The sequence below is a fragment of the Euprymna scolopes genome, chromosome 43 (genome assembly GCF_053919585.1).
Source record: "Euprymna scolopes isolate OS-2025 chromosome 43, ASM5391958v1, whole genome shotgun sequence".
Lineage (NCBI taxonomy): Eukaryota > Metazoa > Mollusca > Cephalopoda > Sepiida > Sepiolidae > Euprymna > Euprymna scolopes.
This window is the reverse complement of record NC_136524.1, coordinates 61,173,785-61,192,042: the sequence shown is the minus strand read 5'-3', so window position 1 is coordinate 61,192,042 and position 18,258 is coordinate 61,173,785. Positions and strand designations below refer to the sequence as shown.

General features: G+C 33.3%; 1 protein-coding gene across 1 annotated transcript in view; it reads left to right on the top strand.

Annotated features, from left to right (window-relative positions):
* The window catches only part of LOC145268362 (eIF-2-alpha kinase GCN2-like), a 217,889-nt gene that overhangs the window by 137,000 nt on the left and 62,631 nt on the right, over positions 1–18,258 (top strand). Inside the window, exons 18-21 of the mRNA XM_080123893.1 lie at positions 889–1,077; positions 11,396–11,544; positions 13,719–13,785; positions 16,211–16,324. Of these exons, the coding sequence (XP_079980019.1) occupies positions 889–1,077; positions 11,396–11,544; positions 13,719–13,785; positions 16,211–16,324 (519 nt within the window). The remainder of the gene's footprint in view (positions 1–888; positions 1,078–11,395; positions 11,545–13,718; positions 13,786–16,210; positions 16,325–18,258) is intronic.

Below are 18,258 nucleotides of genomic sequence, written 5' to 3'. Positions count from 1 at the left end.
TTTCTTCATCTTCCATATTCTTTCTCTGTTCTGTGTATTAGCTCTGCTTCTCCATCTCCTTGATCTTCACTCTGTGATCTGCTGGAATAGCAAAACCTACAATTTAGCAGGTCTTTTCCTTCTTGTTAAATAGTATGACATCCGGTCGTCTTGTTTGGGTAAGTTTGTATATCCATGTCACATAGGATTTTGTGACTTTCATTTTCAAGTACTGTTGCTGTTAGGAATTATTATTATTATTATCATCATTATTATTAGTATTAAAATTATCATCATCATTATTATTAACATTATCTCATTATTATTAACATTATTATTATCATTATTATCATTATTAACATTATTATTATCATCATTATTAACATTATTATCATCATTATTATTATTAACATTATTATTATTATTATTATTATTATTAACATTATTATTATTATTAACATTATTATCATCATCATTATTAACATTATTATCATCATCATTATTAACATTATTATCATCATCATTATTAACATTATTATCATTATTATCATTATTATTATTAACATTATTATCATTATCATTATTATTATCATTATTATTATTAACATTATTATTATCATCATTATTATTATTAACATTATTATCATCATTATTATTAACATTATTATTATCATTATTATATACATTATTATTATTAACATTATTAACATTATTTAATTACATACTTTCATGGCTGTTTATCATTATTGTTGATAATGACTGTAGATTTCTCTGAAATGTTTCCTCCGGGTTGCAATATTCTGTATACCATTTCAATTAAGATCCATATCGTACTATTCCTCTTTGATTTTTTTTCATTCTCTCTGAATCTCATTATCATTTTAATTGTAATTATTATTTATTTTTTAGCCTTGCAATGTGAGATTTATTTTGCTGCAGCAAAATGTTATTGACATAATGAGCAAAATATTCCGTCAACATGGAGCAATCCGAATAACCACTCCTTTACTGATGCCAAAAAATAAAATCCATTTAGACAAGAATCCAACATTTATGGATCAGAATGGACAACTTGTTTGTCTTCCGGATAATCATAAGGTATCTTTTTAATTTTGTGAAACATTTTTACATGTTTCATTGCTATATAAAACATTTTGTACATGTTTCATTGCTATATAAAACATTTTTTACATGTTTCATTGTTATATAAAACATTTTTTACATGTTTCATTGCTATATAAAACACTTTTACATGTTTTATTGCTATATAAAACATTTTTACATGTTTTATTGCTATATAAAACATTTTTACATGTTTTATTGCTATATAAAACATTTTTACATGTTTCATTGCTATATAAAATATTTTTACATGTTTTATTGTTCTATAATAATAATATATGAAATATAAATTATTTATAAAGCGATCTAATATCTTTGTAAAATTATGTTTTAAGCTAAATGTTTAAAAATACAAGGTGTCTTGAATACAGGGTGGAATGATAAAGTTGTCACCCTAAAGAAAACAACACTACAACTTTATTTTAAAACTTTTATTGAAAAAATCAATACATGTAACTTGACTATGTAGTAAAGCTGACATCTATTCAATGTAGCCACTTTCAGCCTCAATCACCGCCTCAATATGGGTCCAGAACTGGGAGCAAGCCTTTTCACAAGCACTTGCGGGAGCTCAGTGATCACGCTGGCTTTAGTGTTATGGGAGGTCATGTTGGTGATGTTCTCAGTGTATGACTAAACAAAGTAGTCCAGTGGGTTCAGGTTGGAGGTAGGGCCAGTAGGATAATGGTACAAAGTTGTAGCATTCCTCCTGAAGCCACTCCTGGATCTCTTTCGATTTGTGGGCTGGCGCTGAGTCCTGCTGCCACACCTAGGGCCTTCCAGCAGCCACCTAATTGCACCAGGGGATCACCACACTCTTCAGCACATCTAGGTAGACTTTGGTGTTAACTTTATTACGAAGTTGAGTGCGAGATTTCATTTAGATTTATGAAAAAAAAATTATAATACAAGCCCTAACCATCACAAATAATAGCAGCAGCAGTTAAAAACAATATTTACAGTTTACAAAATATCAAAATACTCAACTCTGGTTAATTTCCAGCAGTTTGATTGGGATTGGCTGTCAAAATCCAACTTTGACTAATCAGAAGAGGCTTGCCATGGGAGCCAGGCACCTGCTAAATTTGTTTAAATAGAGATGAGCTAAGCTGAACCAGGAAATTGGCTCAATAGAGCCCGGCACATGCTGCATGAACCTCTGTCAGTTGAGAACCCAGCTCCAAGACAAAGGAGAGCAACCAACTTTAACCCTGGCCAGTTTAACCACGGGTATCGACTAACACCAAAAGATGAGCAGTACTACAACTTCACCAGTCTACCACCGGCCAATTCTGACTTCCACACTAGACCACTAGTCAAATGTTCAGACTAAGGATAAAAAAATCCATCTACTAGATGCTGCTGTTACGTACACCAGGAGACGTGACAGCTTGCACGAGAGAAGAGACAGCTGCAGACAAAGTTGATATCGTTGACTGGCAGACAAATCTGTACCATGTTAGGATCAACAAACCATGATGCACAGCTGAATGAACATTCCATCTAAACGTGAGAGGAACTACATTTTCAATAACAAGTAGATGACAAATCTAAGTTGCTTCCCTTAATGTTTCCTATTGAAAAAACAAACTAATCCTCCGAGATTGTTATCAAAACTACCCAGCACAAAGAATAACATATTTCATCAACAAAGAAAGACGCGAATCGCTGATAAAGATTATCCTAAAATGAATAACATTAACAGCAGGAACAAACCGTTGTTGAACTGAAGAACAAACACTTTATCTTATTTTGCTTTTCTTAAGTTTATTTTTAAAATAAACGATTGAGCAATCAATCGCTTAAAATTTAATTTATATTGTTTGTCTGGTTCTTTCCTGCCTGTATTCATAATATGATAAAACAGACTTCATAGACTAGTGGGGGAATCCCTTTTCTCTTCCCTGCAACCTCTATCTCACAGAAGAGACATTGCGAGCCTGTCTCTGCTTTATCGTTATTTTCATGGCAAGTGCTCGTCTGAGCTACAATCTATGGTCCTCCCTTGCCAAACATTCACAAGAAACACTCGTCTAGCTGAAAACACTATCAATAATTTCCCCCACTCTTTATCTGTGCCTAAACCTAAACGTAGATTCCATGAACAAAGTTTCTTTCTTAGAACTGCATGCCTGTGGAACTCTCTTCCTTTTACCTGCTTTCCAGCTGAATATAATATGGTCATCTTCAAGTCCAATGTAAACAAGTTCTTGATGAGCCGTTCCCCTTAAGTAATCCAATTTACCAAATTTTCACTACTAACATTTATTACAACATTGTGCCTTATTAACCCTTATCCTGGAGTGGCCTCTGGGCCTTGATAAGTGATGACTCTTTTGTAAACAAAAAAAAACAACTGGGTAGATCGGTGAAGTTGTAGTACTTGTTATATTATGATGGCAGGAAAGAACAACACAAGTTTAACCACTTTTTTTTTTTTTTTTAACCTTTTTTTTCCTCCTCCGCGTTACTACTAGTGTTGGGATGATTCCTAATTTTTTTCGATTCCAGGAAAATGTTGATTAACGATTCCGATACCAAGTATGATTCCGATTCCAATTTTTTTCCTCCTCCGCATTACTACCACTTTTTTTTTTTTTTTAACACCTCTCTCTACCCTGTTGTTCCCCCACCTCTAAATGCCTGGGCAACGCTAGGCATCCAGGCTACTAAATAATAAAGAGTTAAGAGCTTGTGGGAGTGGAGTGGGGGGGGTATTGCTGTTTATATTTGGGTGGTGGGGTTATTTAAAAAAAAAATAGCAATACCGCCCGCCCCCATCCTAGTAGGTGCAAGGTACATCATACTGCATCTAACACACTTCTGGCATACAGAACAAAGAAACCAATCAGAACCACTTAGGGATTTTAGTCCAGAGTCATACACTACTGTAGATATGTTCAGCCATAAACCTCTGAAAAATTTATTAATTTAAAAAAAAAAGTTAGATTTATCAAAACAAATTAAGCACAAGGCCATTCAAAATTGGGGGTCTATGGTTATCCTTATCACTGTACCTAATATTTGTCTAACATTTTCATGGCTAAAATTCTCGGTCATCATAATACCACATTCATTTCATATTCTCAGACCGTCTTACCATATCTCCAGTTTATCTTATAGCTGTTTAAGATCTCTGCAATCAGCAACGTAGGATAACTTCAGTGGACAGCTCGACCAAAACTTGCTTGACAGTAACTCTAGAACCGTCGTGTGAACTTGGTGAACTCCAACTTTGACATTGTAAGTTTTATCCATTCACAATCTACTGCAAGACGGATGAGCCACTCCTCTGCACTCACCTTTTGCATTGCCCACCATATCCCCTTGGGACTCTGTAGAAGAGTCCACAAATATCACGTAAACAAATACGTCCACAAATACCACGTAAAGTCTCCTGTCTGCACAGACATAATTTGCTGATGATGAATATGGCGTTAGTTGTGTCTCTAGCAGCTACAAAGCCAAACTACATCTGATTTATATCAACCTGTTCTCTTATGATGTTGCTTTCTTATAACTTTTGTTGATTGTTCTATCGATATACTTATAAAGTTGAGTTCTTTTCTCACTTTTCTGTTATCAATATCAACAGCCTACTTTTTCTACTTGAAAATTATTAGAACGAACATCTTAATATACTCAGTCATCACTATGCGAGTAACTACATGAAGGTTAATTAATTTGCATAATCCTTTGAATATTTGCACGTTAATTACTTATTCATTTTTTTATGGTTTCTTATTAGATGATTGGTTTCATTTCACTATTACATTGAATTCTATTTATGCATAGTTTCTACATTCTGCATAATTGTGCAGAATTTAAGATGAAAACGTTTTAACATATAGAAATATTTTTATATATATCTATATCTCTCTGAATATCTATCTCTCTTTCTCTCATATATGTGTGTGTGTGTGTGTGTGTGTGTGTGTGTGCAGTAGAACCCTGGGATACAGTGACCCTACAATATGTTTTTTTTCAGGTTACGATGTGGAATACAATGTTTTTCCAGTTCTTGGTTACAGTATTTGTCCCGTATTACGGCGTTATTTATAATGTTATTTGATTATATACATGCGCATTATATACTGTGTTGTACTTTGTTACTAATTTTTAATGCTGTATGTGTGTATATATATATATATATATATATATATATATATATATATATATATATATATATAGTAGAACTCCGGGAAGATCTTCAGAATTAACATATTCTCATAAGAACTCAAATTTCATCCATTGCCATTCATGGCAAATTCTCTCTTCAAAATTTGAAAAGGTGTTGAACCTTTTCAAATTTTGTGCCTTAATTTTTCTTGTCTGATGATATCTAATATGATTGAAATGGTCTGCACATTGGAGCAAGATGTGACTGTATTTACAAAAAAGAAAATAAAATAGAAAAAATATATATATATATATATATATATATATATATATATATATATATAATGTGTAAAAGTGACCTTGTCTGTGTGTGTGTGTGCAAAAACTCTCTACCAAACTCCTCTCTGAATATTTCATTTATAGAGTTTAAATTTAATAACAAGGTTATTTAGATGTGTAGTGCACTTTTTTTTTTTTTTAAATTGCTGCTAAGGTATCAAAATAGAAAACAAAACAGTTAACCTTAGCGGTGTAAGTCGAATAAGATATTACACCTGCTGTTTCTTTTGCGCATGCTCCAAATTAAACATTCATAGCTCAAAGTCACTTTCGTATCCGTATGTGTGTAGCTCAGATGGTAGTGATACTGGAGAGATAAAGACTAAGGCTGATGCTTTAATAAGTGTTCTGTTTTTGATTCTATCAGGCAGCATATAAGTCATTTTTTTTATAACTTTTGAAATCATTGTTACATATTGTATAATAATCAATAGAGAATTGGTTTTATAATAATAAATACAAAAAATCTGTATGAATTAAAATATAATATTTATACATATTTTACAACCGGGCAATGTCGGGCGGCCATTTAGTATGTATACATAACAAAACACAGTCACATTGTTTTTTTTTTTTCGACAGCTAACACGGCCTTTAAACATATCTGCTCTATCAAAGATATTGAGCACTTTGGGTTGATTGACTTATACTCCTTACCATGTATATAATATTGTATCATATTTGGACTCCTGAGAAGCACCATATACTTTGTCTAGTGTACAACATAATGAAAAAACAAAGTTTATATGTGCTTTCCTATATTTAACATGGGATAATAGTTGCTCTTTAAGTCACTTTTAATATTATAGACTAGCCTGGGTGCCCGGCGTTGCTCAGGTGTTTGAAGGTGTGTTGAGCGAAAAAAAAAAAAAAAAAAAATGGTAGTAGGCAGGCAGGCTCGAACCCGTGCCGCGAAGATAGAAAAGAAAGTGAAAAAAAATCTGACATCTTAGCTGATGTCTCCATGATGCGACTGGAAGTCAAAAGCATTGAAATTAACCGAAGTTGATCCAACGGTGATGCTGACTTGCTAAAATGTTGGAGAAAAAATCGACTCCTCCTTGTATAAAACGGCCGAGTTTAGGGTGAAGGAATTAATATTTTTGGCCAATTTTTCGATATTTGCCGTCCAAGATGCTGAGCTTCAAACTGATACCAATCTTGTCAGGATCCGTTGCCTCTGTCAAAAGTTTTTGCAAGATAATCAAACATACATACATTTAAACAGACAGGTGAGATTTATATTATAGATATAGATAACATTCAGTAATAATTAATCTTGAAAATCCTGCCTATAATTCAAAATGTGACAAAAGTTACTCTCATACATTTTTTGTGTGTAGCAACATACAATGCAAATTATAATAAATCAAAATAATAGTTAATTTCTAGTAGCTGATGCTCTTTTCTCTTCTCTGCAACCTCTTTCCCACAGTAGAGACATTGCAAACCTGTCTCTTCTCTATCGTTATTTTCATAGTAAGTACTCATCTGAGCTCCAATCTACATCTCTTCTTGCAAAAATTTCACAAAGAACACTCAATTAGCTACAACCACGATCAACAATTTCCCCAACTCTCTATCTGTTCCTAAATCAGATATGTTTAAAGGCCGTGTTAGCTGTCAATCATTAAATCATTTCTCTCCGATAGGCTCATAAGAGTAGTGGTAGATGGACAAAAATCGGAGGCCTGCAATATAAATGCTGGAGTCCCTCAGGGGTCAATCCTGGGCCCAACTCTCTTCCTGATCTACATCAATGACCTCCCTAAACACATACTTAAATCATTCGTTGACATCTATGCTGATGACACGACCATCTACGGCAACACATCAAAGGCTGTAAATGACAAAGTTCTCACTGATTCTCTCTCCTCTGATCTCGAGCGGGTGGTTCAGTGGGGGAAGAGGTGGCTGGTTACCTTTAATGCATCCAAAACCAAACTGCTATCCTTACATCATCAACGCTCTGATCCCCATCTGGCATCAATTGTGATGGATGGCACTCGTCTGGGTGAGGCCCCGTGTTTTGACAAGCTTTTGGGTTTGACCTTTACTCCTGATCTGAAATGGAACACGTACATCAAGTCTGTTGCCATGGTCGCTGGAAAGATGGTGGGGTCCTTCTACCGCTCCAGAAGATATCTCACTACGGATGCAATTCTCTATCTATATAAAAGCCAAGTACGTCCAAGGATGGAATACTGTTGCCATATCTGGGCAGGAGCTGCTAAAAACAGCCTATCCTGCCTTGACAGAGTACAAAATAGACTTCGTGGCTTAGTGGAGGATGCCCTTTTCTCTACCTTGCAACCTCTCTCCCACAGAAGAGACGTTGCGAGCCTGTCCTTGTTTTATCGTTATTTCCATGGCAGATGCTCGTCTGAACTCCAATCTCTGGTCCCCCCTCGCCAATCTTTCACGAAAAACACCCGTCTAGCTGAATCCACTGTGAAAAATTTCCCCCACTCTATATCTGTGCCTAAATCAAAACGCAGATTCCATGAACAAAGCTTCTTTCTTAGAACTGCACGCCTGTGGAACTCTGTTCCGTCTGCCTGCTTCCCTCCGGACTACAACTTGGATGTCTTCAAGTCCAACATTAACAAATTCCTAATGAACCGCCCCCTTAAGTAAACATTTCAGCAAATCCCCTCACTAACGTAATGTACTTGCAATAACCCTTATCCCTGAGTGGCTTCCAGGCCTTGATAAGTGGTGATCACTGTGTAAAAAAAAAAAAAAAAAAATCTAAGTACAGCTTCAATGAACACAGCTTCTTTCCTAGAATTACCCACCTGTTTCTCGGCAAACTAAAATATGGTAGCCTTCCAGTGCAATGTAAACATGTAAAACTTATAATAATCAAATTCTACCCAATTTACACCTTTAACTATTACGACACTACCACCTTACATTCAGTAACCCTTATCTTCAAGTGACCTTTGGGCTTTGATAAGTGGTCAATCCTTGTAAAAAAAATATGCCTTTGTATATAATAATAATAATACTAGATAATAGTTACTTTTTAATATAGTTTTGTATTTAACAACATGGGATAATAGTTACTGATGAATGTGCTTTCCTATATTTTACATGGGATAACAGTTACTTATATGCTTTCCAATATTTTACATTGGATAACAATTGCTTGTTAATATGATTTCCAATATTTTACATGGGATAACAATTATTTGTGAATATGCTTTCCAATATTTTACATGGGATAACAATTATTTGTGAATATGCTTTCCAATATTTTACATGGGATAACAATTATTTGTGAATATGCTTTCCAATATTTTACATTGGATAACAATTACTTGTGAATATGCTTTCCAATATTTAACATGGGATAACAATTACTTGTGAATATGCTTTCCAATATTTAACATGGGATAACAATTATTTGTGAATATGCTTTCCAATATTTTACATGGGATAACAATTATTTGTGAATATGCTTTCCAATATTTAACATGGGATAACAATTACTTGTGAATATGCTTTCCAATATTTAACATGGGATAACAATTATTTGTGAATATGCTTTCCAATATTTTACATGGGATAACAATTACTTGTAAATATGCTTTCCAATATTTTACATGGGATAATAATTATTTGTGAATATGCTTTCCAATATTTTACATTGGATAACAATTACTTGTGAATATGCTTTCCAATATTTAACATGGGATAACAATTACTTGTGAATATGCTTTCCAATATTTTACATTGGATAACAATTACTTGTGAATATGCTTTCCAATATTTAACATGGGATAACAATTATTTGTGAATATGCTTTCCAATATTTTACATGGGATAACAATTATTTGTGAATATGCTTTCCAATATTTAACATGGGATAACAATTATTTGTGAATATGCTTTCCAATATTTTACATGGGATAACAATTATTTTGGAATATGCTTTCCAATATTTTACATGGGATAACAATTACTTGTGAATATGCTTTCCAATATTTTACATGGGATAACAATTATTTGTGAATATGCTTTCCAATATTTAACATGGGATAACAATTACTTGTGAATATGCTTTCCAATATTTAACATGGGATAACAATTATTTGTGAATATGCTTTCCAATATTTTACATGGGATAATAATTATTTGTGAATATGCTTTCCAATATTTTACATTGGATAACAATTACTTGTGAATATGCTTTCCAATATTTTACATGGGATAACAATTATTTGTGAATATGCTTTCCAATATTTTACATGGGATAACAATTATTTGTGAATATGCTTTCCAATATTTTACATGGGATAACAATTACTTGTGAATATGCTTTCCAATATTTTACATGGGATAACAATTATTTGTAAATATGCTTTCCAATATTTTACATGGGATAACAATTATTTGTGAATATGCTTTCCAATATTTTACATGGGATAACAATTATTTTTGAATATGCTTTCCAATATTTAACATGGGATAACAATTACTTGTGAATATGCTTTCCAATATTTAACATTGGATAACAATTATTTTTGAATATGCTTTCCAATAATTAACATGGGATAACAATTATTTGTGAATATGCTTTCCAATATTTTACATGGGATAACAATTACCTGTGTATATGCTTTCCAATAATTTACATGGGATAATAATTATTTGTAAATATGCTTCCAATATTTTACATGGGATAACAATTATTTGTGAATATGCTTTACAATATTTTACATGGGATAATAATTACTTGTGAATATTCTTTCCAATATTTAACATGGGATAACAATTACTTGTGAATATGCTTTCCAATATTTTACATGGGATAATAATTATTTGTAAATATGCTTTCCAATATTTAACATGGGATAACAATTACTTGTGAATATGCTTTACAATATTTTTTCATGGGATAACAATTATTTGTAAATATGCTTTCCAATATTTTTCATGGGATAACAATTATTTGTAAGTATGCTTTCCAATATTTTACATAGGTAGCAATTGCTTGTGAATATGCTTTCCAATATTTTACATGAGATAACAATTCATTATGAATATGCTTTCCAATATTTAACATGGGATAACAATTATTTGTGAATATGGATTCCAATATTTTACATGGGATAACAATTATTTGTGAATATGCTTTCCAATATTTTACATGGGATAACAGTTACTTGTGAATATGCTTTCCAATATTTTTCATGGGTTAACAATTACTTGTGAATATGCTTTCCAATATTTTACATGGGATAACAGTTATTTGTAAATATGCTTTCCAATATTTAACATGGGATAACAATTACTTGTGAATATGCTTTCCAATATTTTGCATGGGATAACAATTATTTGTAAATATGCTTTCCAATATTTTACATGGGATAACAATTACTTGTGAATATGCTTTCCAATATTTAACATGGGATAACAATTATTTGTGAATATGCTTTCCAATATTTTACATAGGTAGCAACTGCTTGTGAATATGCTTTCCAATATTTTTTATGGGATAACAATTACTTATGAAATGCTTTCCAATATTTTATATGGGATAACAATTATTTGTAAATATGCTTTCCAATATTTAACATGGGATAACAATTACTTGTAAATATGCTTTCCAATATTTAACATGGGATAACAATTACTTGTGAATATGCTTTCCAATATTTTACATGGGATAACAATTATTTGTAAATATGCTTTCCAATATTTAACATGGGATAACAATTACTTATGAAATGCTTTCCAATATTTTACATGGGATAACAATTGCTTGTGATATGCTTTCCAATATTTTACATGGGATAACAATTACTTTTGTATATTTTTTCTGGTGCAGGTTCCTTTGATCAGATATGTAAAACGAAGGAATATATGTGAACTGAAACGATACAACATCGGCAGAGTTTTTACTGGAAAAACATATGGACTCCACCCAAAAGAATTTGTTGAATGTAGTTTTGATATCATTACTCCAACAACTAACAAGTAAGTTGTTTTTTTTTTAATCTCCATTTAAATAATATAATATCATTGGAATATAGTTTACATTCTTAAGTTTCGTTTTTAAAATCTTTCACGATTTAAAATTCAATTATTTACTTATTTTCAAAAAAAATTAAAATAAAAAAAATCATGTGCAGGAATTCAAAAACAGAAATTAATACCAACAATAAGCATAAAAAATGATGCTTAGCAACAACATCATTGACAACATTGACCTTTACTCCTGATCTGAAATGGAACACGTACATCAAATCTGTTGCCAGGGACGCTGGGAAAATGGTGGGATCCTTCTACCGCTCCAGAAGATATCTCACTACTAATGCAATTCTCTATCTGTATAAAAGCCAAGTACGTCCAAGGATGGAGTACTGCTGCCACATCTGGGCAGGAGCTGCTAAAAACAGCCTATACTGCCTTGACAGAGTACAAAATAGACTTCGTGGCTTAGTAGGGGATGCCCTTTTCTCTTCCCTGAAACCTCTCTCCCACAGAAGAGACGTTGTGAGCCTGTTTTTGTTTTATCGTTATCTCCATGGCAGGTGCTCGTCTGAATTCCAATCCCTCCTCCCTCCTCGCCAATCTTTCACGAGAAGCACCCGTCTGGCTAACACTACTGTCAATAATTTTCCCCACTCTTTATCTGTGCCTAAATTCAAACGTAGATTCCATGAGCAAAGCTTCTTTCTTAGAACTGCACGCCAGTGGAACTCTGCCGCTTGCCTGTTTCCCACCTGACTACAACTTGGATGTCTTCAAGTCCAACATAAACAAACTCCTGACAAACCGCCCCCTTAAGTAAGACACTCTATCAAAACCCCCAATACTAATGTTCTTCGGATGCTGCACTTCCATTTCTTGTTCTCTTTCGCTGGAGGAGAAATCCTTCACGACTGAGGCAATTTTAATTTTTGTACCTTTTCTCCACGTTAAAAAACGACCCTGTTGTCTAACTCTGTCCCGTGGGGAGGCATAGTAAATAGGTACAATACTATCTCATTGATTACTGTCCACGCAATAGCCCTTATCCTTGAGTGGCCTTCTGGCCTTGATAAGTGGTGACCCCCATGTAAAAAAAAAAAAAAAAAAAAAATGTTTGCCAGTACTACTACTTCTACACATCACTTGTTCCCTGAGTTTAAAGGTTGGACATTTGGGTCGTCGTATTGGTTGAATGCTTCTTTTCACTTGATTCAATCCATTGCCAATTCTTCTGTTGACCCATAACGTCAGGTCCTGCTTGATATTCTCATTTCGCCTCTTCCTACGTCAACAGGTTCGAGGGACATCAAAGTTAATGATTCTTCTTGGTCACTTGTCGGCTGCCATACATTGAATGTGGCCGAACCACCTCAGTCTATTCCAAATCTAATTTACTATTTTCTTTAAAACGTCTTATGTGCTGTTACATGTTTATCATCATTGGTGACTCGAGTTCAAGAGTTGGACGTTTTGGGTTGTCGACTTAGTCGAATGGTTTCTCTCGCCTTCATTCGATCCATTGTCAGTGCTTCTGTTAACCTATAATGTTATCATTCAACGTCTTTCTTGGTCGACTTCTTGGACAGGCTCCAGAGACATCAAAGTTAATGATTCTTCTTGACAACTTGTTGACCGCCATTGTTAGATGTGACCAAACCATCTCAATCTATTCCAGCATAGGGCCACATCTACTGAATTGAGGTCAAGCCTGGGTCTCAGCTCATTGTATCATTGCATGATCGATGTGAGTTAGTCTGGTAATGTCCTCAACTTTAACAGGCCAAGTCTTATTGGTGTGCAAAAGAATACTTCTGACACAGGTGCTGTAAACATATTGTGTAAGGAGATGCCTCTTCAAGTGAGGATTAGGAGGAGCTCTCTAAATTTCTTTGGTTCATCGAATTCTTGCAATTGTAGCATCACAATAACCACCTCTCTCACCAGACACCAAGATAGCAAAAAGTCTTAACTACCTCAAGATTCTTTCCCTGCAACTGTTATCACTCCACCTCTTCCTACCTCTTGGACAGGCTCCAAGGATATCAAAGTTGGTGATGCGAACAATAGTCCAAATAATTCACATAATACAAATTATAAATCTTCATCTAAAAAAAAAAATTCTGAAAAATAAAGATTTCTTTGTTTTATGAATTGAAATTTTTTTTTTTATCTTGCAGCCTATTACCAGATAGTGAAATTATTTATATTATAGAAGAAATAATTAATGAATTTAATGGATTAAAAGTAAGTATTTTGTTTCCCATTCTTTTTTTTTTTTTTTCATCAATTCCATTGTTTTTATTAAAATATTTTTTTTTATATTGTTTCTACCAGTTGTTTAGTTTGAAAAATAAATTTTGGAAATATTTTAATTGCTGAGATTGGTTTAAAATTATGGAAATATTGGAAATCTTTGATATGTCAAGAGGTATTGCTTGAAAAATTTTTTTTTATTTTTACTTCTGTGCACCCCATCCCCAAAAACACAAGGCATATTGCCACTGTAGCATAAGGGGCTGTTGGGATAGGAGTCAAATTTATAGGGAAGTGGGGTGGGGGGGGCAACAAGATGTTTGTTCACATTACATTAAAATTTCTAAACAGGGAAACAAAGAGGCAATTCGAAAGGCAAAAGATTTAAATAAAGAAAATATTAGAGTAGAAAATCTTCCAGCATTTAGGGGCCTTTACAATAAAAGGGTGGGTTGGAATATTTACATTGCAAGCGCAATAGATTTGTCGGAGAACATTCCATGGAAGTTCTTTTAAAACAAGTACAGGAATGCAATACTGTGATGATGCAACAGAGGTTGGAGTTTGGCAGACAGTGTGCAAGCTACTAGATTGGAATTTCTTGTTTGCACTCTGTCTAGATGTGACAACAATATTCCAAGTATTGGTGAATAGTGGCTGTATAGAAATACAAGCATAATGCACACAGATTTCATGCAAGATTTTTCTGAAGCAATAAACTATAACTTTTGTAAATGATGATTCATCGATTTCAATGTATTTTGTGATTGTGTGAACATTTCTTTTCTATAAAAAAGAAACAGTAAGGAAAAAATACTTTAAGTGTAAACAAAATAATGCGTAAACATGGCTGACAACAATATAAAAAAAACAGCAGCAATGAGCAAAGCGCTACTGAGAATTTTTTTTGTCCATGTTTGGAAATATTAATCTTTTAATCGAAGAATGACTGGCTCTAACTTTATGGTGTTTGTCCAATTGCTGGTTGCTGTCCATTCTTTCATTTTTCTAAACTATGGAGTAATCGGGAGCAGTTGTTATTTTGTATTTTTAGCTTAACATGATATGTATAGAATTAAAGAATTGACTAAGTGGAATAATTAGCCAGTGTCTTGTAGGTAAGTATTACTATGAATAAAAGAACTGGTGATTTTGAGGTTTGTGGGAGGAGTAAAAGTAAAGAGGGAGAAAGTATTTGCTACTATCTAAGTGGGATTATGTAGCTGAGAGAGTAAGGCAAGGAGGGCAAAATACATATTTTTTAGAATGGATACAAAGTGTGCATATTTTAGGTGGAGAAAATGCTGCAGTATTAGCTTTGAATGGTAAGTGTGAAATATTTGCATAGAAATAGCCTCATTAGTTTCTTACAGGTTTGATAGCTAAAGGAGGGAAAAATGTCATTTTATTATGTATAGAGATAAGATACTAAAAGGTGCGAGTCATTTTCTAACTCAGTAGAAGAAGCCCACATTTTTTGCAGCAGAAGCAGACTTGGCAGTATCTTTTATGTACTTATTCCAATTTATATTGCCTGTGAATAGAGGGTGAGAATTCAGAGAAGGTTTTAGAATCAAAGCTCTTGTCAAGTGATTTGTTAATCTTATGCAGCATTTTTATTTAGTTGCCTCCCCACAAAGGCAAAGTTAGACACAAGGTTTTTAATGTGGGAAAATTCAGTTCCTCGAAAAGGGGCACTCTGGTTTGAAACAGGAATAAAAAAATTACTTCAGTTTAGAAGGATTTGTCTTTCACTCACCAAGGTTAGCATCAGAATAGATACTACACTTTGTTCCTGAAAACCTAACTGCTATTACAGAAGTCAGCTATCTTAACTCTAAGCCGTCAAATACAAAAGTGAGAGAAGCTATGTTTTTATATTTGTTGAGCCAATCCGTTTCCGAGAGAGCTTCATTCTAATTATGAAGAATAATCATTTATGCTAAAGTGAAGCTGTTATTTTCCATAAAGAGAGCGCAAAGTGTGTGTGTGTTGCTCGTTTTTTTTTTGCTTTACCTGATTAAGTTTCAGTAAAGTTTTAATTTTATTTTAAATTAATATTTATTTAAAAAGAAAGCATACTGCACGAGTCTGATCTTTTAACCACCATATTTTGAATTTCATTTCCATTGTGTTTTTAATTTTAACACATGTGCACATGATCGAGCACTAACATACTGAACTGGACGATACAATCTTTATCTTCAACAATTAAAGACTGTCGCCGAACACCATCATGGTTAGTAAAAAAAACAAAAAAAAAACGGATTGTCCAAACCTTCTTGATGAGGGCTTTTGTATAAGCTGAAAATAAGAAATTTTAAATAAATATTTATTTAAAAAATGAAAAAAAAATACTGCATGAGTCTGATGTTTTAACCGTCGGGTTTTTAATTTAATTATTTTTATGTTTCAGACGCGGAATTTCACAATCGTCATGAATCACACGAGTATACTGAAAGGTCTTCTTTTATACTACGGAGTTTCAAACAATAAACACGAAGATATATTGTACCTCATTGAAAAACAGGTATTGTTGTTATAATTATTATTGTTGTTATAATTATTATTGTTGTTATAATTATTATTGTTGTTATAATTATTATTGTTGTTATGATTATTAATGTTGAAAGATGAAAACCAATTAAAAAGTTTTCCACATGTCTGAATACCAAATTTCAAGTTTAGATCTAAAATTTGTTTAGTATATAGGTTGAAAAGTATCCTCACAATTAATTTCTTCCATTAATTTCTCACTAGCAATAATTATTGATCTGTTCTGAAAGTGTTCCCTGCACCTTTCCAATGGAGGTCTGATCAGTGCTCTCCCGCCTCAATCTCTTCATCCTCCGTGATCCTTCATGACAGCTTTGTGTGATACCAGCCGAGGCTGGTGGTATGCATATATATATATATTTGTAAATTTATGTGCGTGATGCAATGTATTGGACTTTTAGCAGTTTTCACTTCCCTTGGATTTAATTTTTGTGTTCTTTTCCCATTTAAAATTATCTTTGGTATGTAAGCACTTATATACGTATTTGGTTATTTGGTTTCCACATTCAAGGATTTTCTTTAAGATTTTGACTGTTTTCATCATTACTTTTTTTTTACATTCCAATTTCTCATAGTTTTTCCAGTTAGTTTTTTAGAACTACTCCTAGTACTCTTATAATTATTGGTATCATCTTGACTTTGTTCATGTTTCATTTTTCTTTCATTTATCTAGCAAGTTTTATGCATTTTCTTTTTGTTTCTTCTTTGATTTTTCACCTTATGATCTGCTGGGATGACAGAATTTACGATTTAGCAGTTTTTTTAAAATTTTATTGTCTTGTTGATTATTATCATGCCTTGTCTCCTGGTTTGAATGAGTTTGTTTGGATTTCAGAGGATTTTGTGGTTTTTCCTTTTGTACTGCCTCTGGTTTGTGTCTGAGCCATCTCTCTGAATGTTCAAATTGTAGGCGTTTGCATAGTTCTCAATGGACAGCGTTTTCCAGTCGTCGTCATCATAATCATCACCATCATCATCATCATCTCTTGTAATAGTAGTAGTAGTAGTAGTAGTATGGATTATTCACTTTTTATGCAAATTTCTTAAAAAGCCAGATCCTCCTATTCCTCAAACTAAAAACAAAGTGAAATTTAGCTTTTTTTTTCTTTCTTTCTTTTTTTTTTTTTTGATAAGAAAAGGCCAAATTTGTGTTCATGTTTTTTTTTTTTTGTCATTTGGTTTTTCCTCCCCCTCTCACTTTCTTTCTTTTTCTTTTCCTTTTTCTCTTTTCTTTCCTGCTCTCTGTCAGATTTTATCTTGTCTTGCTTAACGTCCTTCCCCTCCCCCTGGCTCTAAAAATATTAATTTTGCCGTGAAAAAAAAAAGAATGTTTATGTAAATAAATCATCACAAAAAGAAAGTGAGGCAGTCGATCAGAGAGAAGCGAGGCTGTCATATTTCTTCATCAACCAACATCGGACCCAACGACATGCACACTTCACCCACTTTCAGAAATCTCAAAACACCAGTAATAACTTTTTTTTTTTTTTTTTTTTTTACATGGGGGTCACCACTTATCAAGGCCCGGAGGCCACTCAAGGATAAGGGTTATTGTGTGTACAGTAATCAATGAGATAGTATTGTAGTAATCATTAGTATTGGAGATTTGATAGTGTCTTACTTAAGGGGGCGGTTTGTCAGGAGTTTGTTTATGTTAGACTTGAAAACATCCAAGTTGTAGTCAGGTGGGAAACAGACAAACGGAAGAGAGTTCCACAGTCATGTACTTCTGAGAAAGAAGCTCTGCTCATGGAATCTACGTTTTGATTTAGGCACAGATAAAGAGTGGGGGAAATTATTGACAGTAGTTTCAGCCAGACGGGTGTTTCTCATGAAAGATTGGCGAGAGGGGGGGATGAGAGATTGAAGCTCAGACGAGCACTTACCATGGAGATAACGATAAAACAA